The sequence below is a fragment of the Podarcis filfolensis genome (genome assembly GCF_964270895.1).
Source record: "Podarcis filfolensis genome assembly, chromosome: 8".
NCBI classification, from domain to species: domain Eukaryota; kingdom Metazoa; phylum Chordata; class Lepidosauria; order Squamata; family Lacertidae; genus Podarcis; species Podarcis filfolensis.
In genome coordinates, this window is record NC_139611.1 from 58,184,172 (window position 1) to 58,206,697 (window position 22,526).

Here is a 22,526-nt window from a genome sequence, read left to right on the forward strand (position 1 = left end):
TCTTGTTCTTTTCTCTTTACAATGCTTCCTCCACCTGGAAGCCTGGAGGAGATTCTTACTCACTGCAGGTACCCAGGCAAACTGCCCAATGTTCATTTAAATGATGCCTGCACAGGAGAATGTCCAGGTCAGGTGGACCATCCCGCTTGGGATTGGAGTGCCAGTTCAATTGCCCATCCCAGGTGTTAAAATGGCTTGAAGAGCTGGGAGAACTGGGGGAACGTTTGGTCACTTGGTTGTTTTGAGCTAGCTTCACAGAGTTTTAGGAGCAGAGGTTTGGGAGGTGTCAAGTAGACTGCTGTGCTTTGTCTCGCTGGACTCTGGCATTGCGCTGACTCTGCCTTGAGACTAGGACCACTCATGGACATATGCTGGGAGATGTAGTTTGCAAAGAACTCTCTAACACCTATCTGCACCCTTTAAAAACTACAGTTCCCAGGATTCTTTGGGGGAAGCCCCAACTGCTAAAGTGGTAGTAAAGGTAAAGGGGTAAAGGGACCCCTGACCATTAGGTCCAGTCGTGACCGACTCTGGGGTTGCGGCGCTCATCTCGCTTTACTGGCCGAGGGAGCCGGCGTACAGCTTCTGGGTCATGTGGCCATCATGACTAAGCCGCTTCTGGCGAACCAGAGCAGCGCATGGAAACACCGTTTACCTTCCCACCGGAGCGGTACCTATTTATCTACTTGCACTTTGACATGCTTTCGAACTGCTAGGTTGGCAGGAGCAGGGACCGAGCAACGGGAGCTCATCCCGTCGCGGGGATTCGAACCGCCAACCTTCTGATCGGCAAGCACTAGGCTCTGTGGTTTAACCCACAGCGCCACCCGTGTCCCTGCTAAAGTGGTATAAGAGTGCTTTAAATGTACAGTCAGCACAAGGCTCTAGCAGTTGGCTCTTGTTTAACTGCATAGGCTGCTCCCAGGTAGGAAAGAAGAAGCAAAGGGGAAAAGCAAAGATGTTCCAATCATTTTATTAGAGCTACAAATAACACAGAGCCAGGCAGGGCCCAGGGAGAAAGAACAGCATCAAATGAGAAGCATCATTCGTAGCAGAAAAGGCTGAAGCATGAAATCCAAGGAATTACCAAAGAATCCAGGCAAGCAAATTAGGTGGGTACTGCAGGCTCCTTTGGAGTCCACCTTGAAGCTGAAACAGGAAAAAGAAGGGAAAAGCCAAGTCAGTTCCAACTGTTGCCAACTGTGCCAGTATTTCCCCCCCATATCCGCCCCGGTTTGGCATAAAGTTGAAGCCTTTAAACGACAACGGTTGCTTTGAAAATCATGACACACACACAAAAAAAGGAACAAAACTCTGGAGCTTCTATTTGTCTTGCCAGCTGAAATTTTAACTTCACTCAAAGAGAATTTGAAGGTATGAACAGTACTTCCTTCACAAAATAGCTTGAATCTGTATTAAGTGCACTTTAGTGGCGACACGGTCCTATCTTCAGCCCCTCCCTCCTCCATCCCTGGGAGAATCTCCTTTAAAGTGGGCTTCATGGTCTGATCCATTGCTGCCAAGCCCTTCCTCAAGCTCTCTTGTACCTGGCCCAATCCGGATCAGGGAGAGACCTGAATGCAAAGATGGTTCCTCCAGGCAGAGAGAGCAGGCTTGCAAAAGAAACGGCTCACTGTCCCTTTAAGCCCCCATCCTCTGTCTGATGGGGCTCGGATGAATGGGGAATTGAGTGAGCCAGTGGCAGCTGTTCTGCTTGGAACGGCCTGAGACATTTCCTTTGTGCTGCGGACATGTGGTCCGGCAGTGCTGAGCGGGAGGGAGGGGCTCCACTAGGAGAGCACTGGGGTTATGGGGCCTTTCGTGTGTAGATGCGCCTACGTGTTTTAAATGCGCAGGCACTGCTGCCCTTTTTAAATTTTGCACTTTTCTGGAAATAGGTGCCATTGCAAATGCCCACTGGTGCATTTGTATGTATGCGGCTTTGTATGTAAGCAACATGTGTATCTTGAGGGGTTTCAGGAATGCATTTGCAGCTGCATCAATGCAGACACCGATGCGCACAAATACACCCAGCGGCTGGTTCCTATTAACAGAAGTGTTGTGTTTGGAAAGAGACCAGGAGTCCTTAACAAGCTCCAATCCCGGGATACGATGCTGATTAATAACTATCATCATTACAGGGCTTCTTGTTGGTAGCACAGGAGATGCTGGGGCTCAAAGGTCTCTGCTGTTCCTCATTATTATGGCTGGCCCCACACATCTCCTCTTCTCTCGCTTGTGGCAGTGGTCAGTGCCCTAATCCTCCTGGATGTGATGATTCCTTTGGAAATCCTTAGGCAGCGTTCAAAAGTACTGTGGCAGGCATAAGGACTAGAAACTTGATTCTCCTGAAGCTGGATTCTACACACAAGGCCACCTTTAGTACTTTGTTGTTGTTGCTCTCTGGCAGCAGTGTAGCAGACATCCAGCTCTGCTTGTTTATGCTGATAGGGATCAATGCATATAATCCCCTCCCAGCTTTCTCATGCACTCCTCCACTTTTCAGTGCATCCTTGGCTCTTTTCAAGGCTTGGTCTCCCAGGCACAGCTAGGAATGTCAGTCTCTGGAGTCACACTGCAGCTGCCAGTGCCCCAGAGGCAGGGTAGAATTTCAGGCTGGGGACAAGCTACATGAGCCTCGCCTTCTCCTCAAGTGCCTGATCCAGGATTTTACAGCATTTCTCACAGATGAGGAGGAAGGACATTACGTCAGCGGCTGTGCACTCTCACACACGCTAAACGTAGCAGTTCCTGCTGGAAGGGCAGTTCACAACCCTTGCGATCACAGCATTTAACCCTGCCTTAGTCCAAGCCAGATTCTGGCTGTTATGAATGGCAAAATATATACATGCCCCACTTCTAAGACTGAACTCACAATTCAGTTCGTACTGGCTAAAATGAGAGGTGCTGAAGCCTGAAGCTGCCAAGTTCCCAATTTCTAAAAATGTGAAAAAGGAAGGTGCACTCTGTACATGCTCAGAGGCTTTCAAATGGGGCTTGCACAAAATAATTTCTCAATCAGTTGTGCTGCAGGTTCACAAGCGGTGGCAATGGGGAAGTGTTTGGGTGTTCCACCTTAGGCAGCAAAATTACTTGCACCAGCCCTGCTTGAAAATGCAGAAAGCGCAACAAGAAGACTCAAAGTTAAACTGAAATCGGCTTGCAATCTCATGATTTCCCAAACTTCTTCTCTGGATTTTATAAGGTATCCTAAAGGTGGATTCATTAACACTTTTCACATGTCCTGAATAATGCTGTTCACTCCATACTGCTGTGTACTTTGCCAGGGTGTCAGCAAGCAGGCTTTGGGGGGGGGGATGCTTATCACCTAGGATTTGAGCAAATATTTGCTTCTCTGCAGGAGCCAGGATATGCAGCTCCTGTCTGCAGCCTCTGCATGAGCAACCAGTGGCACAGAGAGCATGCTATTATTTGAGAGACCAGAATAGAGCAGAATACAGACTAAATAGAGAGCCTAGGAGTCCCCGTTTCATAGAACCATAAAATCATAGAATCATAGCGTTGGAAGGATACCAATGGATCATCTAGTTCACCCCCTGCAATGCAGGAATCACAGGTGTCACTGCTTATGTTTTTTTTTTAAGGCATTGGCTGCTGAGCTTGGAAGCTTCATTTACGGTGTTCCAGCCCTGGGACTTGAGGAAAACAGCACAAATGATACCTCTGAGCATGTGTAGAGTACCTTTCCTTTATTGCTAGTTCCCATAAGGCAGGAAATTGACAAAAAAGAGCCTACCTGTACTAGGTTTGAAGGAATTGCTGTTAAGATCCTGATCCACAGACTGTGAGGTCTCTGGCCTGAATCTCACATCTGCCCCAAACACAGCAGGTGATCTTTCACCCAGTTCTTTCTTAGCTGCACTTCTGCAATATGGGGGTAATACTGACCTACCTTGCAGTTCATGATGAATGAAACCATGCATGCAAAGCCTTCTGAACTTTCTTATGTTGCTCTAGACAACATTTGTGTCACTATTATGAAGTGGCCTTGTGGCCCCTCTGCTTCAGCATTCAGCCTCCCTTTAGGGGGGTCACAGCCCACTTCAACTTCCTTTCATTCATTTGTGGTCTTGAGGCCACAGCTGCTGTTGGGTGGAGAAGGGGGCACAGGAAAGCTCTCTCCCAGCAGTCAAGGAAGAGGGGCCTGGCTGGTTGGTGGCTTCCGACGGGGGCGGAGGAAGCCGAGGAAGGAAACGGAAGCTGCTTTCCTCGGGGCTGACGCGCTTTGGCATGGCTGAGCCAGAAATGCGCTCACAGCTCAGTTGCGCCAAGCATTGCAGCCCCGTGAGTCCCCCTTCCTGACCGGAAGCCAGAAACAGAGCTGGGCTGGCCTCTGCTTCTGAGGGGCATGTCTGCACTGGCTGCATTTTGCCATCCCAAGCTTGTGGGGTGAGTCACCCTCTGAGTCACCAAGCCATCTCACCCAGTCCCTGCTTAGGGGGGGGGGCAGAAACTGTTGACACAGTAAATAAAACAAGATTGGCACACTCTGAACTGGCGGACAACCGTCAGGAAAGACGGGGTCAAAACAAGGAGTGGGTTCCTGAGCAGAGAAGCTGGACTCTTTGTTCACATGCACTATGGGCCACAAGGGTCTCTAACACAGGCAGTGCTGTCTCCCGCTCAGTGTGGTTGTGGAAGCTGCTGCCCAGAGCGAGGGGGGAGGTGAGGCAGTGGCTGCTCCTTCCTGGATCCATCCTGCTTGGTGCTGTGCCAGGCTGCACTGAGGATGCCTCCCCGCTTCCATCCTCACCCTGATAGAGAAACAGGCTAAGCAGTGCCCCCCTTTACTTCTAACGCTTCCCTCCTGCCCAGCGGGCAACTTGGTGATGCCCAGAGGGAGGGAGGATGCACAGCGCTGCTGCTCCTTGCCATTGCAGATCACTTGCTGGCCTGAGCGGGCAAGCGGAAGATGCCAGCTGGGATAACTTCCACCGCCGCCACTGCTCTCTCCTGCTTAAGAGGATTATGTACTTTGAACTTAGGAAAAACACAGGCATGGTGTAAAGTGCCTGATGAAGCCACTCTCTGTACACATCAGAAAAACACTCGGGAAGTCCCCAGCTGAGTCATAATAAGCATCCTGGATGATCTTAGGCAAGCAACCATCTCTGTTCCACAAACTGTTCCGCTTTGGGTATGTTCTCTTGGCACCAACTGGTCATCCTTTGGTGTCAGGCAAATACAACTGTGGGGGGGGGGCGGGCATTTGGGCAGCACATGATATTATTAAATCTGCTTTTAATATGCTTTGGTACTTGCATTATTGTTTACTGGCTTGTAAATCACTCTAGAACTTTTCCGTGGGAAGTAATATACAGTGGTACCTTGGGTTACAGACGCTTCAGGTTACAGACGCTTCAGGTTACAGACTCCGCTAACCCAGAAATAGTACCTTGGGTTAAGAACTTTGCTTCAGGATGAGAACAGAAATCGCGCAGAAGTGGCGCGGCAGCAGTGGGAGGCCCTATTAGCTAAAGTGGTACCTCAGGTTAAGAACAGTTTCAGGTTAAGAACGGACCTCCAGAACGAATTAAGTTCTTAACCCGAGGTACCACTGTACAGTATACATGGAATAACCCTAGCCCTAACCCTGGTTTCATTCCTCATGTCTATAACAAAATAGCAATGACCAAGTTTGTTCAGAGGAGTTGTGACTGAGGCAGCCTTCCTCAATGTGGTGCCTTTCAAGTGTCTTGGGACTAATTCCCATCAGCCTCAGCCAGCATGGCCAATGAGCAGAGATGGTTGGAGCTGTAGTTCAGCAGCATCTGCAGGACCACAGGCCTCCCACCCTGGCTGCATACACACTACTGCCTTTTAAAGACCATTTGAAGCATATCCTTTTCCTCTAAGAAATCTGGGCACTGTCGTTTCTTAAGGCTGCTGAGAGTTGGAACTCTGTGAGGAGTAAATGACAGTACCCAGAATTCTTTGAGGGTAAGAATGTGCTTCAAAGGTGCTTTAAAGATATGGGTGTATCTAGTCTTACTATTCTAAGCAGGACAGAATCACAACTGCTGGGGTGGGTGGAAGTTGGGAGTCCAACAGCACCTGAGGGTCCTCATGGGCTCCTCATCCCTGCATTAGATTTTTTAAAATAGGCTACTTAAACAAGTAAACATGGAGTTAATATGTAGTTTATTAGCAGCTGTAAAATTATCACCTCCTGACTCCTGCCCTGAGAATTCTCCATTAGAGCTCAGTGTGCTCACCAAGCTACAATCTTTGGGGAAGCTTTGGGGAAGTCACAGCATTAAATTAAATTGACAGAAGTGTGCAGTGGTCTGAAAGGTATAGGGCGATGTGGCAAAAGCAACAGAGGGAAGTTAACTGGGTGATGGGATGTGAAGAGTGGAGGCCCAGTTTCCTCCTAGCAAGTTCCCTCACTGCTGTTGTTTACACTGCGGAGCCTATCCCCCACACCAGATGTAACCAGTTTGCTAGAGCCATTCCTTACTCTCTCCCAAAATCGGGAGGACCAAACAAGCGAGAGAGGGCAGGGCAGAGAGAGGATACCCACCAAAGGCGCTGGCGGTGTGTAATGATTTTAGGATGAGGACAGCAGCAAAGGAAGTGGGGAATAAATCAAAGCGCTGCATTGGCACAGGACCCTCACAGGCAGGAAACTGACGAGAGGGGAAGGAAGAGGGACAGATTGAGGTCAGGAAAGCAGCTTGAAACATTCCAAGGTCAGCAGGAAGGCCTGGGAATCCAAGCGGAGATGGGGAAGAGGAAGTAATGAGGAGGAATGGGCCAAGGGGGCCAGCAGGCCCTTATCTCTCTGAGCCACGCATGTGCTCCAGGTTAGCGGGGGTGGGGGGATGAAGCTGGAGGTCTGGCAGTGGACCAAGGCAAGTTCCACAAGGGCAGACAGGAGGCTGTCACTTAATATAAGGTGTGGGTAATGAAAGCCATTTAAGAGCATATATAATAACATAAGATGAGCCTGCTGGATCAGGCCAAGGGCCCATCTAGTCCAACATCCTGTTCTCACAGGGGCCAACTAAGTGCTTATGGGATGCCGGCAAGCAAGACATGAGCACAGCAGCCACTCTGCCCATCTGTGATCCCCTTCAACTAGTAGTCAGAGGCACAGAGGCAGACTTGCTTTGGGCCTTTCCCAACTAGCGACCAGGTCATGGGTTCTTGCCCATAAGCCTACAAGGATGTTCTGTTCACAACAGTCAAAAGAGCATAGATGCATGGACAGGAAAAGAAAAACTCTGAGCGAACCACTTTTTAATATCAATTTTAAATATGTGCTCATGTGCCTTTTTATTTAGGCACTATTTCACCCCAAAAATCATGGTTTGTTTGTTTGTTTTTTAAAAGTAGGCGCAGAAGTATTAGCAGATATTTTTAAAAGTGGGGGAGGGACATGCTTCAAAAATAGTGCCAGCCTTGGGGCACTGTTTTAAGAATATTTTTTAATTTTTATGTTTCTTTTAAGTGCTGTTGCATGGATATTTGAATACTTAATGTGTGTGCATGCAGAACAGATGCTTTAGGGCAAACTAAACAATCCATTTTAAAATTAAACTAAAATAAATTATCACGCTGACAAAATGGTGCTGAATGGAACCTTATGAGTCAGGGGTTGTGGAAGTGGTATGTGGGTTTTCCTGGATTTGGAAAATCTAAGTAACTGCCAGCCAGTTGCCAGTCTCCCTTTCTTGGGCAAGGTTCTTGAGCAGGTGGTCTGATTGGAGGAAACTGATTTTCTAGATCCATTTCAATCAGGGTTTAGGCCTGGTTTGGGCACAGAAACTGATTTGATTGCCCTTACGACGACCTCTGTCAGAAAGAGAGAGACGAAATGTGTCCCTGTTAATTCTTCTCAACTTCTCAGAGGCTTTCTGTACCATCGACCATGGTATCCTGGAGCGGCTGTTTGAATTAGGGGTTGGTGGCACCAGTGAGGGGTGTGGCCTAGGGAAAGGAGGTACGGCCTTTGCAGTCTCCTGAGGGCAAGGAGGAGAGAACATGGGATCATAGCAAGCTTTCTCAAACCGAGTTCCTGGGATATCTCAGCTGGTAGACCATGAGACTCTTAATCTCAGGGTTGTGGGTTTGAGCCCCACTTTGGGTGAAAGACTCCTGCAATGCAGGGGGTTGGATGAGATGATCCCTGTGGTAGCTTCCAACTCTTCTGGGATTCTGTTCTACCGAGCTCTGTTCTGCCTACACGGACTGGCAGCAGCTCTTCAGGATTTCAGGTAGAGGTCTCTCCCAGCCCTACCTGGGACCTTCTGTATGCAAAGCCGATGCTCTGCTACTGAGATGTGGCCCATCCCTGGCCGGGGGGGGGGGTGATGTTCCCTGCCTGTGTCCCTATCTCCATCAGGCCTGAGGTAACCCACTCCTGCAGTAGGCCGATACTTTCATGCACTGCTTTGCAGGGCTTCTTGAGGGGGGCATGTGATTGACAGCTGCTAGCACATGGGGTGTCTCGGTGGCTGTTTAGATCTGGCAGGGCTCTGCTTCTGCGTCATGGACCTCTCCCACCAGCCACGGTGAGGGCAAACACGCCTTTCAGCCTGCTGTCTGTTAGCCAGCGTGGAAGCTGAGGCCCAGGCCTCTCTCTCCCCTCCGCCAGGCCTGTGCATCTGTGTGAGAGAGCGGCAAAGCCCGCCGCACCTGCTCTGCCTTTGCTCCCTCCCTCCACCAGCTCCCAGCAGGTGCAGCTGCAAGGGAGGAACGATCAAACATAGCGATGGTGGGTGGCACAAGTGTAAAATAACAGTGTGGCAAAAGTGGTGTTGGTGGGGAGAGAGGAGGGGAGGAGGGGAGGGGAAGGAGGTCCGGCTGAGCATAATGCAGCCATTCATAAGCTGCGATAGTAAGCATGCAGGGCCTAACAGCTGCTGGCGCATGGCGCATGGCATGGTGATGACCTGTGAGGGACTCCCTGGATTGCTCCAGGGTTGCTTAAGAAGGAGGAGACTGGGGGCAGGGGATGGGGCTGGACGGTGATGTTTGTGCTCCTGTTTTAGTTTATTTATTTATTTTATGTATAGGTGTTTGTTTTTGTATTCTGAAACTATTATGAGCTGCCTTGAAAGGGCTTTTTGGCCCTGAAAGAGGGCATTAAAAAGAAAAGGGAAAAAAGAAAGTATACTCTCTCTCTCTGGGAGTGTTTTAGAATATGCACAGAATTGCAGGGAAAGGTTTAAGGAACTGCAGGTTTGGTCTGAGAACAAAAGAGATTGAAAGAGAAGAGGAAAGAAGGTTTTTTAGAAATGTTTCTGAATGTTTTAATTAGCTGATTTTAACTGTTTTATTATTTTCGTAAACCACTTTGAGTTGTGTTTGTTTTAAAAAACCAAGTGGTGTGTAAGTTTTGTTTAAAAAGTAAATAGAAAACCCTGCCAATTTTTGTTGCCAAATCTTCTGAAATATGAACCAATAGTGGAGCGGATGTGCATAATTTGGGGTTGGATACCAGGAAGGGTGTGTGTGTGTGACAAATATCTGGCCTGTTACAAAGCATGCCTTCCCTGAAGGGTCCCGGAAGAGACTCACCCTGCAAACTCCAGAATGCCCCCTTGTGTTTCATACAACTTAGCCTGGGGAAGCTCTCCTCACCAGATGCTTTGCTCAGCATCACAAAGACAGAATAAATCCAATCTTCTTGTCAGTGCTTGATTATGGCCAAAAAGGTAGAGGAACTTTAAAAAGGAAATGTGCAAAACTCATCCTTCATACCGTTCTATAAACCACAGCTGGGGGGGTGGGACGTGATTTCACAAAAGGTAAGAGGGCTCTTTGCCCTGGCAGATTCACAAAAGTTACAAATGCCAGCTCTCTCTCTCTCTCTCTCTCTCTCTCTCTCTCTCTCTCTATATATATATAATGTTTGTGTGGGTTGTTTTCTTTGAGGTTGTTTTAATGGTTTGAATTGAGATGCTATTGTGGTTTTACATCTTCTCTCTGTTATCTGCCTCATTAATTCCTGTAATTATGGAGCAGAACGTGAATGTTCTAAGTAGTTAGGTAGGTCTGTGCATATTCTTGAATGTTCATATCCAAAGGAAGGGCCCCTTTCCACCTTCACAGCAGCCAGCAGGTGGAAGAGGTGGCTCTGTCCCCTTTGACCTCCTAGTTCTCCCAGGCAATTTACACCAGAGATTTCTCTGGCACCATCTGTTCCCTGGTGTGTGTTATAATTGAATTTGGAGGCCTTCGCTACTTACCTCTGAGTGCATGGCCCTGGGGCCAGAGTTCAGAAGTTCAGCTACAGGAAGTGGCGTTCTCTCTTGCCCAGGTAATAATGGTTCAGGTGCTGCCAGCGCTTTGTCCATCTGCAAAAGGGATATCATCCTAGATCAGGCCTAGGCTGCCAAATGACGGGGAGAGACTGTCCTGTCCTGCTCCTAGTGCCTTTGCCAGGGCTTGTATCCATGCTGTGCAAAACTCCAGCGACTGTAAAAGGTCCAGGAGCAGAGTCCAGTAGAAATGTTGACAACCTTATCCCCATAAGGATGAGGTAATTAAACAGAAATTTGAGGGTAAGAGGGACTATGCATGGTGTACGTGGTGAACGATCCTGATTTGGGACATATTTTTTTTTGCCCATATAAGCTTTGGATACCTTCTAGGAACAGAAATCAGGTGAATTAAACCAGTCCCAAGCAGTGCTGATAAGCTGGACCAGGCTTCCTCAACCTCGGCCCTCCAGATGTTTTTGGCTTACAACTCCCATGATCCCTAGCTAGCAGGACCAGTGGTCAGGTATGATGGGAACTGTAGTCTCAAAACATTTGAAGGGCTGAGGTTGAGGAAGCCTAAGCTGGGCCATGGGTAGGCAAACTAAGGCCTGGGATCCGGCCCAATTGCCTTCTAAATCCAACCTGGAATCAGCGTGTTTTTACATGAGTAGAATGTGTCCTTTTATTTAAAATGCATCTCTGGGTTATTTGTGGGGCATAGAAATTCATTCATTCTTTTTTTTCAAAATATAGTCCGGCCCCACACAAGGTCTGAGGGACAGTGGACCGGCCCCCTGCTGAAAAAGTTTGCTGACCCCTGGCTATGGGCACCTGACAGCCGAGTATGTTTGGCAAAGTGAAACAGCATTGTAGGATGAATAGAATGTGTTATAATATTGCAATCCGATGTGTGAGAGAGGAGATGGTGGAAAGGAAGGTGTCCGTGGTGCAGGAGGGAAATGGGAAAAGAAAAAATAGCCTCAAATTATTCTGTTAAGGAATAAAGCTGAACCAGTTATTCTCCCACACCCCGCTGGTTGAGCACCAGAGCTGCTATATGAGCTCCGCTTATTTTCTGCCTGTCCTTTTGAGGGTGTTTTGATATTCAAAGTCAGTGGTGTGCCTGAGTAATTTAATTATTTGAGTGAAAACTGAGTAATCACGTATTCTGGAGAAAGTGACTAGTAATGTAGGTTACAAGGTTCAGTCCTCAGCCAGGAATAGAATGGATTACGCAAGCGCAAGAGAAGAGGAGTGAGGCCCAAGCAATTAACACCGAGACCTGCAAGTGGTGAGAATGAAGCCACCTTTGAATGGCTGTTGCTGGGAATCCAGAACTGGACAGAGCGGCACAAAGGCTGCCTTTTCAGGACACGCTGATGGTCTCTTAATTCGGTTTGTGCTTAAACCGACACACAGTTAAGTCCCACCTACCCAAATGAGCACTTAGAGATTTTTCTTCCCAAACCTGCTTGGAATCACTGCCATGGCTGCAGCTGTCTGTAGATAAGTGGTCAGTTCACACAAGAATTTCTTCATGTGGTTGTATTCCTCAAGGACACTGATCACATGGAGATAATGTGTGTCCTTAAAATTATTTGTGTGCATGAACTGCCCCTTAGATCCAAAATGGACTTTGGACTGGGGTACCCCTTTGTGCTCATCCCTTGAAATAACTGCAGGGTTAAATGGTTGCTTGCATGAATTGGCCATCACACAGGTCACCCCAGATAGGATTGCCTGGGGCTTGGCTCTTACAATTTTAACTGAGTATGTCCATGAGTCTGCCTTTCCCACAGAAACGGGGAACCTGAGGACCAAATTTCCTGAGGGTCACGTGACAGTGGTGAGCAGGGCCAGAGGGAAACATTGGCAGGATAACGGATGTGACTCTTAACTTTTGTACAGTACTGCATTCCAGCCATGCAAAAGCAAGTGGATTGTACACTGACGCCGCCGCTATATCTAGGCAAGCAAAGGGCATGATCAGAGTTGAAGGACACATTCCAGCCAGGCAAAGCTACTTGAGGAGAGTGCAGAGCAGGGCCTGGGAAGAGTGCCAAGGACCAGATAGAGAAGCCTGGAGGGTCACATTTGATCCCCAGTCCTGCATTTCTCCATCCCTGCCTTAAAGATATGGCTTGTTGTGAAACTATCTCCCACCCATCTTGAAATCTCTTTGCTTCCTTTCCTACTGAAATGGTGCCCCCAAAATTGCAAGCAGGTGCTTTTAAACTAATGGGTTTTGGTCTCGGACCAGGATGAATCACAGAGCCGTTCACCCGAGGAAGAAACAGAAGAGCTGCTTCTTGGTTGCTGGATGGGCTTCCCTCCCTTTCTCTCACGGGAGCTGAAGGCAGTTTAACGAATTCAGTTTCATAACAGGAGAAAGCTTGGAGGTTGTTAAGTATTTATAGGAAGCGTCAGGAGCTGGCTTAGCGAAGTTCCCTCTCTGTTTATGAGTCTCCCCCTCAAGTCCATCTGCTCTCCTTGAGCCACGCCTGGTGCGGTAATTCGGTAAAGAGCCATCTGCTCTCGCAGGCGATCTGTTTGCTCTTGCGTCGCTTTGTGGTGGAAATGGCAGCGGCTGCTGTGGCTACGCCTGTTCCCTTCCCAGGCTGAAGAGTCCGGTGTCCCTTCCCTGTGTGCTCCGTGTCCCAAGGCACACGGCACTGCACGGCTTGCCGAGTTTGATGGAGCGAAGCAGGTGCGCATGGGCCTGGCGCTGAAGGACCAGGCTAAAAATATGCAGGCGGCTTTTATTGCAGTCCAGCGCTGCCAGGCAAGCTCCAAATCTTAGCGTACAAATGCACATCTCCCCACAACCTGCAAAGCCCATTTTCACCTTTAGATGTCAGGCCTTTTGCACATTTTTCAGGGGCTCCCAGGGCCTCTTTTTAAAGTGTACACCTAGAAATGCCGAGTGTGAATTTCATTGGATGTCTGTGAATTCTGGTGTTATGTGGAAGGGAGAAAAACTTTTCTCTCTGTGTGACATGCATAATTTTATAAATTTCTACCATGCCACCTCTTGCTTGCATTTTCTCTAAACTAAAAAGTCCCAAATGCTGCCACTCTTCCAAGTGTCAAGCAGTACTTTTGGGCAGCATGAATGGCAGAAGTAGGAGAGACAGATGAATCGGATCCCCTGAGGGAAGTTCCCCCTCGATCACCGGCCAGGCAAGAGACTCTCTGCCTGTGGAATGCTGAAAAGAAGGAGCAGCTCTCCCTTCTCAGCCCTGGCTGTGCTATGTGGTCTCCCCTCCCAGTGCCCCCCTCCTCACTGCCTGCTGCTGCTATTTCAAAGGGCAGGTGGCTGTTCACATCTCCCGCTTTGATCTGTTCCCTTCCTTCTAACCTGGAGGGACCACCTGCCTCGCTCCTTCATAAAGCTGCTGTTAGTCTTCCTGCTGGCCCAGACTTGGGGGCCTCCCCATCAAGAAAGAGAAAATTCTCCAATTAATGTCATTTTACCTGCCTCAGGAGCTTGACTCCACATGCTCTGTCTGCATCCTGCTGAATCGGCAGGGAGCTAGCACCTCCGGTTGGCTAGCAGGAGCCCCCTGAGGCCTATTTGGCCCTGAAAAGGGATTTTCGGCATCCTCGTGAGATTTACCATCAGCCATAGCAATTAAGTGGTACCTCCAAGTGCTGCAGCACTATACCTTTGAGGACTAGATGCTGGAGAAAAGCCATAGACTCTTCCCTGCTTGCGAGCTTCCACAGGGCTCACCTGGCCAGCCACTGTTATTGGTAAACCTTCCTAGATAGCTCAGTTGGTTAGAGTGTGGTGCTGACAGCGCCAAGGTTACAGGTTCAATCCCCGTATGGGACAGCTGCATATTCCTGCATTGCAGGGGTTTGGACTAGATGATCCTCAGGGTCCCTTCCAACCCTACAATTCTATGATGATTCCTTTGTGCTGCAGCTGCCTAACCACAAGCTTAACATGAGTCAACAGTGTAATGCAGCAGTAAAAAAAGTTAATGCTATTTGTAGGCTGTATCAAGACGTATAGTGTCCAGATCAAGGGAAGTAATAGTTCCACTCTATTCTGCCTTGGTTAGACCACACGTAGAGTACTGTGACCAGTTCTGGGCATCAGAATTTAAGAAGTATATTGACAAGTTGGAAGGTGTGCAGAGGAGGGTGACCAAGATGATCAAGGGTCTGGAAAGCTAGCCTTATGAGGAACGGTTGAAGGAGCTGGGTATGTTTAGGATGGAAAAGAGGAGACTGAGGCGAGATACGACAGCCATCTTCAAATATCTAAAGGGCTGTCACATGGAAGATGGAGCAAGCTTGTTTTCTCCTGCTCTGGATGGCAGGACACGAACCAGAGGCTTCATGTTACAAGAAAGAAGATTCTGACTGAACATATGGAAAAACTTCCTGAAAGTAAGAGCTGTTTGACATTGGAATGGATTCCCTTGGAAGGCGGTGGGCTCTCTTTTCTTGGAGGTTTTTAGGCAGAGGTTGGATGGCCATCTGATCAAGCTGAAACTCCTACACTGCAGGGGTTGAACTCGATGATCCACTGAGTCCCTTCCAACTCTACAATTCTGTGATTCCATGATTTTACAAGGCAGCAAGCCCACATGGCACCCCTTCCCCAGGTTGCTATACTCCTAGGATCAGTGCCTTTTTTTCTGGGGGGGACGCAGAGGTACGCATATCCCTAAGTCTCCAGGTTTGCCTCCCAACCACCTGGTGGCAAAGGGAGGTCTTTAATCTCCAGGTGGGCAAGAACACCTTCCTTACCTAGCCTCCCTAAGTAGGTGAGAAGGAATGATCCCTTCACTTCAGCTGAACTTGAGAACACCCCTTAATTTCCATATTTGCTCATTTGTGACATATTTGCTCATTTGTCACATTTTGTATTTTTTGTTTGCTTTGATGTGTCATGTTTAATGCCATCCATGCCCCCAGGTCTCAGGTATGGGCCCTAACAGCTCAGGATCTAGGATGCTCCTGATGTGACAATCTTAACCCCACTGCCACCACCTCCACGGTGGCTACTTTGAGGCACAGCCTCGTGGGGGTGTTCTCTTGTGGCAGAGCATGCGACTAAACCTGAGGGTCATGGGTTCGAGCCCCACAATGGACAAAACATTCCTGCCTTGCAGGGGTGGACTAATGACTCTGGTGGTTCCTTCCAACTCCACAATTCTACGGCTCTGTGAATGGGGAGCCAGTTTTTTTGCAAGCAGTGTTAGGAAGAGGCACCCAGGAGAAAATCCCGGCAGTGGCATGCCTTGGGTCAGGTTGTTCCTTCCACCCAGAGGCTCTTGCCCTGCCCCTGCCTCCTCTGGGCTGCCAGTGGGGTGCTCCACAGCGACTGGGCCACCAGGCTCTCTGGGTACCTCTCTTCAGCTTTCTCTCTCTCCTCCTCTACCCCATCCTCTATCTGGACCTGGCAGCTTCTCAAGTCTCCATGAAAGGCGGGACAGATGGAGACAGCAGAGGAGCTCATCTGGGACCAGGAAGCATGAAAGCAGCAGCAGGAAGAGGCCAAGGCTCCTGTTATGGGGGGCGGGAAGACAGAGGAGAGTAGGAAAAAGCGGAGAAAAGGGGGAGACCCAAAAAATAAGAGAGCAGCAAATGAGTGGGGCAAGGGAGGGTGTGGTAGTATGGACTGAAGGCCAGAGCAAGAAGGGGCAGAAAAGCACTTAGAAAGACCAGAGGAGAGGGCTGAGAAGGTCGTGGGGGCCCACCTGGCTTTTCCCTTGGGCTCCACAGCCCTGCCAGCCAGCAGTCGGGCTGGCCACCTGTCAATGGGGGCTTTCTCACTAGCTCATTTTCTTTCCAGCCATTTTTGAGTTCTGGTGGCAAAGGGTTCAGGAATGATCAAACAGACCCCAATACCTCCTCACACTGGCCCTCATACTCATCTAAGGGGACAAGTCCCTCTCAGTCTCTTGGGTGAAAAAATGAAAAACATTAAATGAAAGAAAGGAGAGGATAAGAATGGGGGAATAAGGGGGAGGGAATTAGGTGGGATGGGAACAGACACGCCAGGCAGACTTTGAAGGCAAGGTGCAAACTCATTTCGATATATTCTGACAGGCTGGTTAAAAAAGCATTTCCTGTTGATTAAGCATCAGGTTTCTAATTGTTTGATCAATCAATTTAAAGGTCAGTTTGCACATGATCAACACATCATGTCTTTTTTGAAATGCGGAAAGAATGTTGAATAAAGTCATGGCTGATTGTTCTAGAAGAAAAGGCCATTCTGAATACTTTTGGATGGTGAACAAGAGTGCCTATAACCCTCAGTGCTACCTATTGAAATTGGCTCCCAGAGACCAGTGGATTCAGACTTTCATTGCTTGATCTGCCAGTTAAGCTTGGCTCCCACTTCTATTTACCTGAAATACAGATCTGTCAATCCATAATTAGAGGAGCCCTTCTGAGCCCTGGGAGTGACATTTCTGTTTGCTTGTTTGTAAAATGCTAAATCTCTGGATGACCGATATGCTAAGATGAAATGTGAGACGCACATTTACAGCAAAGTTCAATGTTTTAATTCCTTGTTTTCTCCTGCACACATTTTCATGGGAAGAGAGTAGGAGAATACATCTGATCCTCCAGAATGATCTCTGATTATCTCCTCTCCACAGTGAAACACCCCCATGAAAGATAGAGTCCATTCAGCACTTCAGGCTGAAACCTCAGCCAGGGGCCAGGAAATGTACAAAGCACAGTGCAATGCAATCTCTCCTTTGAAGACTGGCTGTGCTTTACTAATATCTCTATTTGCTTGTGGGCACGTATGTCTGGACTGACTCCTATATGTGCTCTTCTTTCAGGAGGTTTCAGTTCTTTCCCATGGGAGGACACAGAGATGCAACATCTCCTCCTCCAATCTGGAGGCAACAGGATCAGTCCAGCAAAGGCAAAACTTCTCCCAGGTAACCATCCTGGCAGAATATTAAAAGGCAAGCCTTGCTCTGGCCAATGACACACGAGCTAAGAGCATGACATCACCAGGACAAACGTTCATTGGCTTAAAGACCATGGAAGGCAGGATGCGGTTACCCAGCAACTGCTAAGAGCTAATTAACACTTTAGTGGGGTGGCTGGCATTAAAACAGGCAAGGAGAGAGGGATGGGTTTATTTCTTGCAATGGAGCGATTGCCAGGAGTCTGAACCCCACAAAAACGGTGTGTTGGAGTGGGGGTGGGGAGCATATCTGTCTTTTTCCTGTGGCACTGCTTGTATCTGAAGGAGCCTTCCCTCAAGTCCTGTCCACCTTGGCTTTTAAATACTCAGAAACGATCGTTTTTTGTACCCCTTCCCTGCTCTGTCACAAATACAACCTCTCATCCTGCTTGTTGCATTCCATCTCTAAAGGGGTAGCATTTTGGGGGGTGGGATGTGTGCGCACGTTTATCGCTCTTGTGTGTTGATAGCCAGGAGACCACAGTACTAAACAGGATTGGAAGGGAATTATTTGACCAGCACAGACTTCCCTAACCTGGCGCCCTCCAGATGTTTTGGACCACAACACCCAACTGCAATTGCTGGCTGGGGCTGGTGGGAGTTGTAGTCCTAAATATTTGGAGGGCGCCAGGTTATGGAGCGCTGGGCTAGCTGCTTGCCCCCTTTGACTGTTTCCCATAGCAAGTGATACAGGAGGAGTCATTCAACAAGTGGGCAGCTTGAAAGCCACCAAACTCATCCCGGAAGAAATCTAACCCCGATGGGAATGAATGATGAACTGAGCCAAGTGCTCAGTTACGATGCTCCCCTGTGCTCCATACTCACATGAGCTTGTGCCTGTATTGGCCTGCATTTGGCGTGTGGACGGACTCCACTTCTGAAACGCCAGTGTTCCCAGGGAGGATCAAGAGCCGCTTGGTGGGGGTGTGCCACGCGCTGCCAGCTGGGTAGCGCCTCTGGGGGCTGATCCAGTAATCCTGCAGGCCGCGGTGGCTGGAGTAGTGAGCTGGGTGCAGGCTGACCAGCCTCTTCCAGGGCATCTCCACTATGACCCGGCGAGGAGAAGGCGCCCGTGGCCTCCTGCAGCAACAAGAGCGGGAGAGAGACTCAGAAGAGCCCAAATGCTTTCTTCAGTTAGACGTTGCCGAGAGGCATTAATTAAATTGCTATCACTTACATAGAATACAGGGTTGCATCTGGCTTAGCTTTACTCTGAGTACTCTTGTTGAAATGAATGGGCCAGGGTTGGTCCTGTTCATTAATTTCAATGAACAGCACCAAGCCTGAAGACTGTGGCCAAGTGAGCTGTGTGCTCAGCCTGCTGCCCAGGTGTGGCTCCCTGGGGATGGGCAGTCCTCCTCCTTCTCTCATTTCTTAAGCTTCTCTCTCTCTCTCTCTCTCTCTCTCTCTCATTTTTATACATAATTTTTATTACGTTTTCTGTTTTACACTTTATAATATTCATTTAAACAACCTTAAAATGTCAGTGCCTTCCCTTCTTCTCTTTCCATGGTTCATTTTGCATATCATAAATCCCTGCATATTTTACATAAACCAAACCATTCAGTATTCCATTATTACATCCAACAAAACTTGTTTACACTGTTGAATTTATCTTAATGCTGACAACGTTTTCAAGTGTACACAATTTTCCCCCATATATTCGATAAACATTTCCCAATCTTCTTTAAATGTATGTTTTTCTTGTTCTCTTATTCTATATGTTAGGTCTGCAAGCTGCACATATTCTGTCAGTTTAAGATGCCATTCTTCTTTAATTGGGACCTCGCTCGTTTTCCATTTTTGGGCTAACAAAACATGGGCCGCAGTGGTGGCATACATAAATAACCTTTTTTGATACCTGGGAATTTGCGTCTGAATTATCCCCAACAAAAAGGACTCTGGGTTTTTTTGGGGTTGTTTTTTTTAAAGCACTCCATTTTAAAGTACTTCATTCTCTCTCATTAAACCAGACAGCCCATCAAACACGGAACTCTTTCAAATACAGAGGACTAGATAGTTCACTCAAACGCATCCATTCTTAAGGAAATTAGCCCTGAGTGCTCACTGGAAGGACAGATCGTGAAGCTGAGGCTCCAATACTTTGGCCACCTCATGAGAAGAGAAGACTCCCTGGAAAAGACCCTGATGTTGGGAAAGATGGAGGGCACAAGGAGAAGGGGATGACAGAGGACAAGATGGTTGGACAGTGTTCTTGAAGCTACCAGCATGAGTTTGACCAAACTGCGGGAGGCAGTGGAAGACAGGAGTGCCTGGCGTGCTCTGGTCCATGGGGTCACGAAGAGTCGGACACGACTAAACAACTAAACAACAACAACAACAGATAGTTCACTTGGTTAAAGCATGGTGCTGATAATGTCAACATTGCAAGTTTGATCCCCATATGAGACGGCTGCATATTCCTGCTCTTGCCGGGGTTGGATTAGATGATCCTCCGGGTCCCTTCCAACTCTATGATTCTATGACTGTTCTCTGTAAAGTAGGGCGCTTGGCCACCAGACTTCATATACAATGAAACTGTCACAGAGGCATCATGTACAACGACCACAATGCTCCAAGGACCGATCTCATATGTAAGGGAGGATAGGGTGGTGGCAGCAGCAGCAGCAATGGGGAAATGTGGTCCCTCTGACTATACCCCGGTCTCATTGCTAGAAATATTTTTGTCAAAAGAATATTGTACTTGCCCAAGGTGGCAAATACACATCAGTTTAAGGGAGGAAATGAAATAATGTCATTTAAACAAGAATAGTATACATCTCCCCAAAGTGGGGAAGGCTGTGCCTGGGTGACCTTCAAGGCCTCTCCTGCTCTCCCTTCTTATAGGTCTTTCTCTTTAAACTGGACTTCATTCATCCTTCAAACAGGGGAGACTTTAAAATAGCAGACTGACCTCTGTAAAACTGCAACCTTGCCAACAGTCCCTACTTATACACAGACTGCCTGGCCCACTAAATTACTACAGCCAACCCAGAACAAGGGGGAAAGGCCAGCGGTAGAGCAAGCTGATTGGGCACTTGGGGTGGCGTGCGTGCCCTGCACCCAGGGGCTGGGCCAGCTGTCCGTGGGGGCAGGGCCAGCTGGGGCAGCACACTCTGTGGGGCCTCTGAGGAGTCTGCCTGCCTCCTCCCACTCAGCCGCCACACAGCTGAGGGGGAGATGGTGGGCGTACTGTTTGGGGCAGTGTAGAGCCTGCGGGCGCTCAAGCCACCGTGTCACTCCCAGGAGAGACGTGTGGCTCGGGCATGCTGCAGGCCCCGCGGTGAGTGCCGCCTGACATTTTGTCACCCCCTCAGTGGTGACACCCTGGGCGCACTGCTCCCACCACACACCCCTTCCTCCACCCGTGGGAAAGGCTTCTCTCCAAAGATGCCCTGGTACCTCTCATTTTAGAAATTCGCTACAATGCTCCGGATTCTGTAACTTATTTGTTTCTATCCTTGGAAATGTATAAAGACAACTTTGTGGGGGCAGGTGGATGGTAGTGGCTGGAAGAGCCCCCAAGGTGGTGGGTCAGCAAAGATGCTAGAAATACAGGTTTTAAAACAATGGCAATAATTTAAAATCAAAGTAGCGCAGTTGTAAAGATGCACTGTCAGCCACAAGTCCAAGGGAGAGTTTGACAAGAGTGGAACTGGTTCCACATACCCTGAAGGCCAATTGGAATAAGATGTTAAACATAAGAACCTAAGAAGAGATGGCTGGATCAGACCAATGACCCATCTAGCCTTGCATCCTGCTCTCACAGTGGCCAACCAGATGCCTGTGGGAATTCAGGCACTAAAGTATTCACCCTTCCTGTGGTTTCCAGCAACTAGTATTCAGAAGCATTGCTGCCTCCAGTTGTGAAGGCAGAGCACAGCCATCACGGCCAGTAACCATCCATGTTCGTTATCATCTGTTTTTCTTTCTTTCTTTCTTTCTTTTTTAAGCTAACAGGGAAGGGTGTGCTTCCCAAGCAAGGCTGGGCCAAAATATTTGGCTGCTGGTAACTCTTCTCAAACAGTCTGAATATTCAGCTTCTGACTGAATATGGCTGTTCTACTAAGCAAAGGCACTTCTGCCTTCTGTATTCTCAGCTTACCCTCCCATGTTTTGCTGTGTCTGCAGCAGGGACCTTGTTTATTTTCTCCACCTAAGACCTCCCTAACCTGGCTCCCCTCAGAAGCTTTGGGCTACATACAACTCCCACCACCCCTAAGCAAAACAGTAGTCCAAAACAACTGGTGGTGGTTGTAGGTGCAGCTAAAAATTCAAAATAGGCTTAGGAGAAAGAAAAATGCTGGCCAGGGACTTTTTCTGGCAATTAGGTCCAAGGCAAAAGACTCCAGCGAGGGTGTTTTGTGGAGTCTGCCCCTCCCCTTCTGATTAGTGGGTGTTTGTCCAGCCACCCTCCCTCTGCCCCAATGATAAGTATAGCAAAGATACATACCGGGCAAGGATATAATTCACCACAAAGAGGGCTGTTTCAGGAAACATCATTTTCCTGCTTATCTGCTGGTGGTTCTTGAGATACAACCAAACCTCCTATCCTTCAATGACTCCCAAGTCCAGGTTGTAACCTATCTTTAAATGCACTGGATAGGACTTCAAGAATAGCCGCTGCCTCTGGGGTCTGGCCTCGTGTTGTTTGAAAGGCTATACTCCCTCAGGTCTCAGGCCCCACAGCCAGGAGAGAGGAATCTACCCAGCTCTGAAGGCAGAGGAGCCCTGAGAAGTGGATGGTGTGTATCACCATCAGGTGCGGATACAGCTAAGTTCACTCTGTTTCTCTGAGCAAGGAGAAGTTCCAGGGGACACAGCCCTCCTCTGCTGTTGCTCCAGACCTCAGCAACCCGTGTTCAGGCACCTAGGGTTGCCTGATCCCCAGGTCTGACTTGCAGTCTCCAGGTTTGCCTGGCCTGTCCAGGTGGCAGGTTGAGGGCTTGAATGGTGGGTGAGACTGCCTTTAATCATTTTTTTTAAATAAAAAAAATACTAATAAGGCCCAGGCATGCAGCTTGCAAGCTTCAGCTCAGCATGACCTGGCTGCAAATTGTTCCATACAGTGAGTGCATAGTGGGGGGAGGTCTTCTCTCCCCCACTCCTCTCTTCCAGTTAAACTCCTTCTCCAGGTCCTGCCACATGACTTCACCAGGAGATGCCCTAATGACATCACCAGGGACTGCCCCTGGGTGTCAGGTCAGATCTGGGCCCTGAAATCTTTGGATCTGGAATGCTCTTGACCTGGTAACACTATCTCTACCTGAAGATTCCAAAGGGCCACTGTGACTAGTAGCCGCTGATAATTCTCCCCACTAAACTGACACAGCTGATTCATTCATCCCCAG

General features: G+C 48.5%; 1 protein-coding gene across 1 annotated transcript; it reads right to left on the minus strand.

The window, feature by feature from the left end:
* Window positions 1-957: 957 nt before the first annotated feature.
* On the minus strand, window positions 958-21,758 carry LOC310767864 (uncharacterized protein). The gene is made up of 4 exons (XM_083625404.1): window positions 21,629-21,758; window positions 18,001-18,255; window positions 10,218-10,325; window positions 958-1,149 (listed from the first exon to the last, which is right to left on the minus strand). The coding sequence occupies exons 1-3, from the start codon at window positions 21,676-21,678 to the stop codon at window positions 10,259-10,261; spliced, it is 372 nt and encodes a 123-aa protein (XP_083481530.1). The 5' UTR covers window positions 21,679-21,758; the 3' UTR covers window positions 958-1,149; window positions 10,218-10,258.
* Window positions 21,759-22,526: the final 768 nt, after the last annotated feature.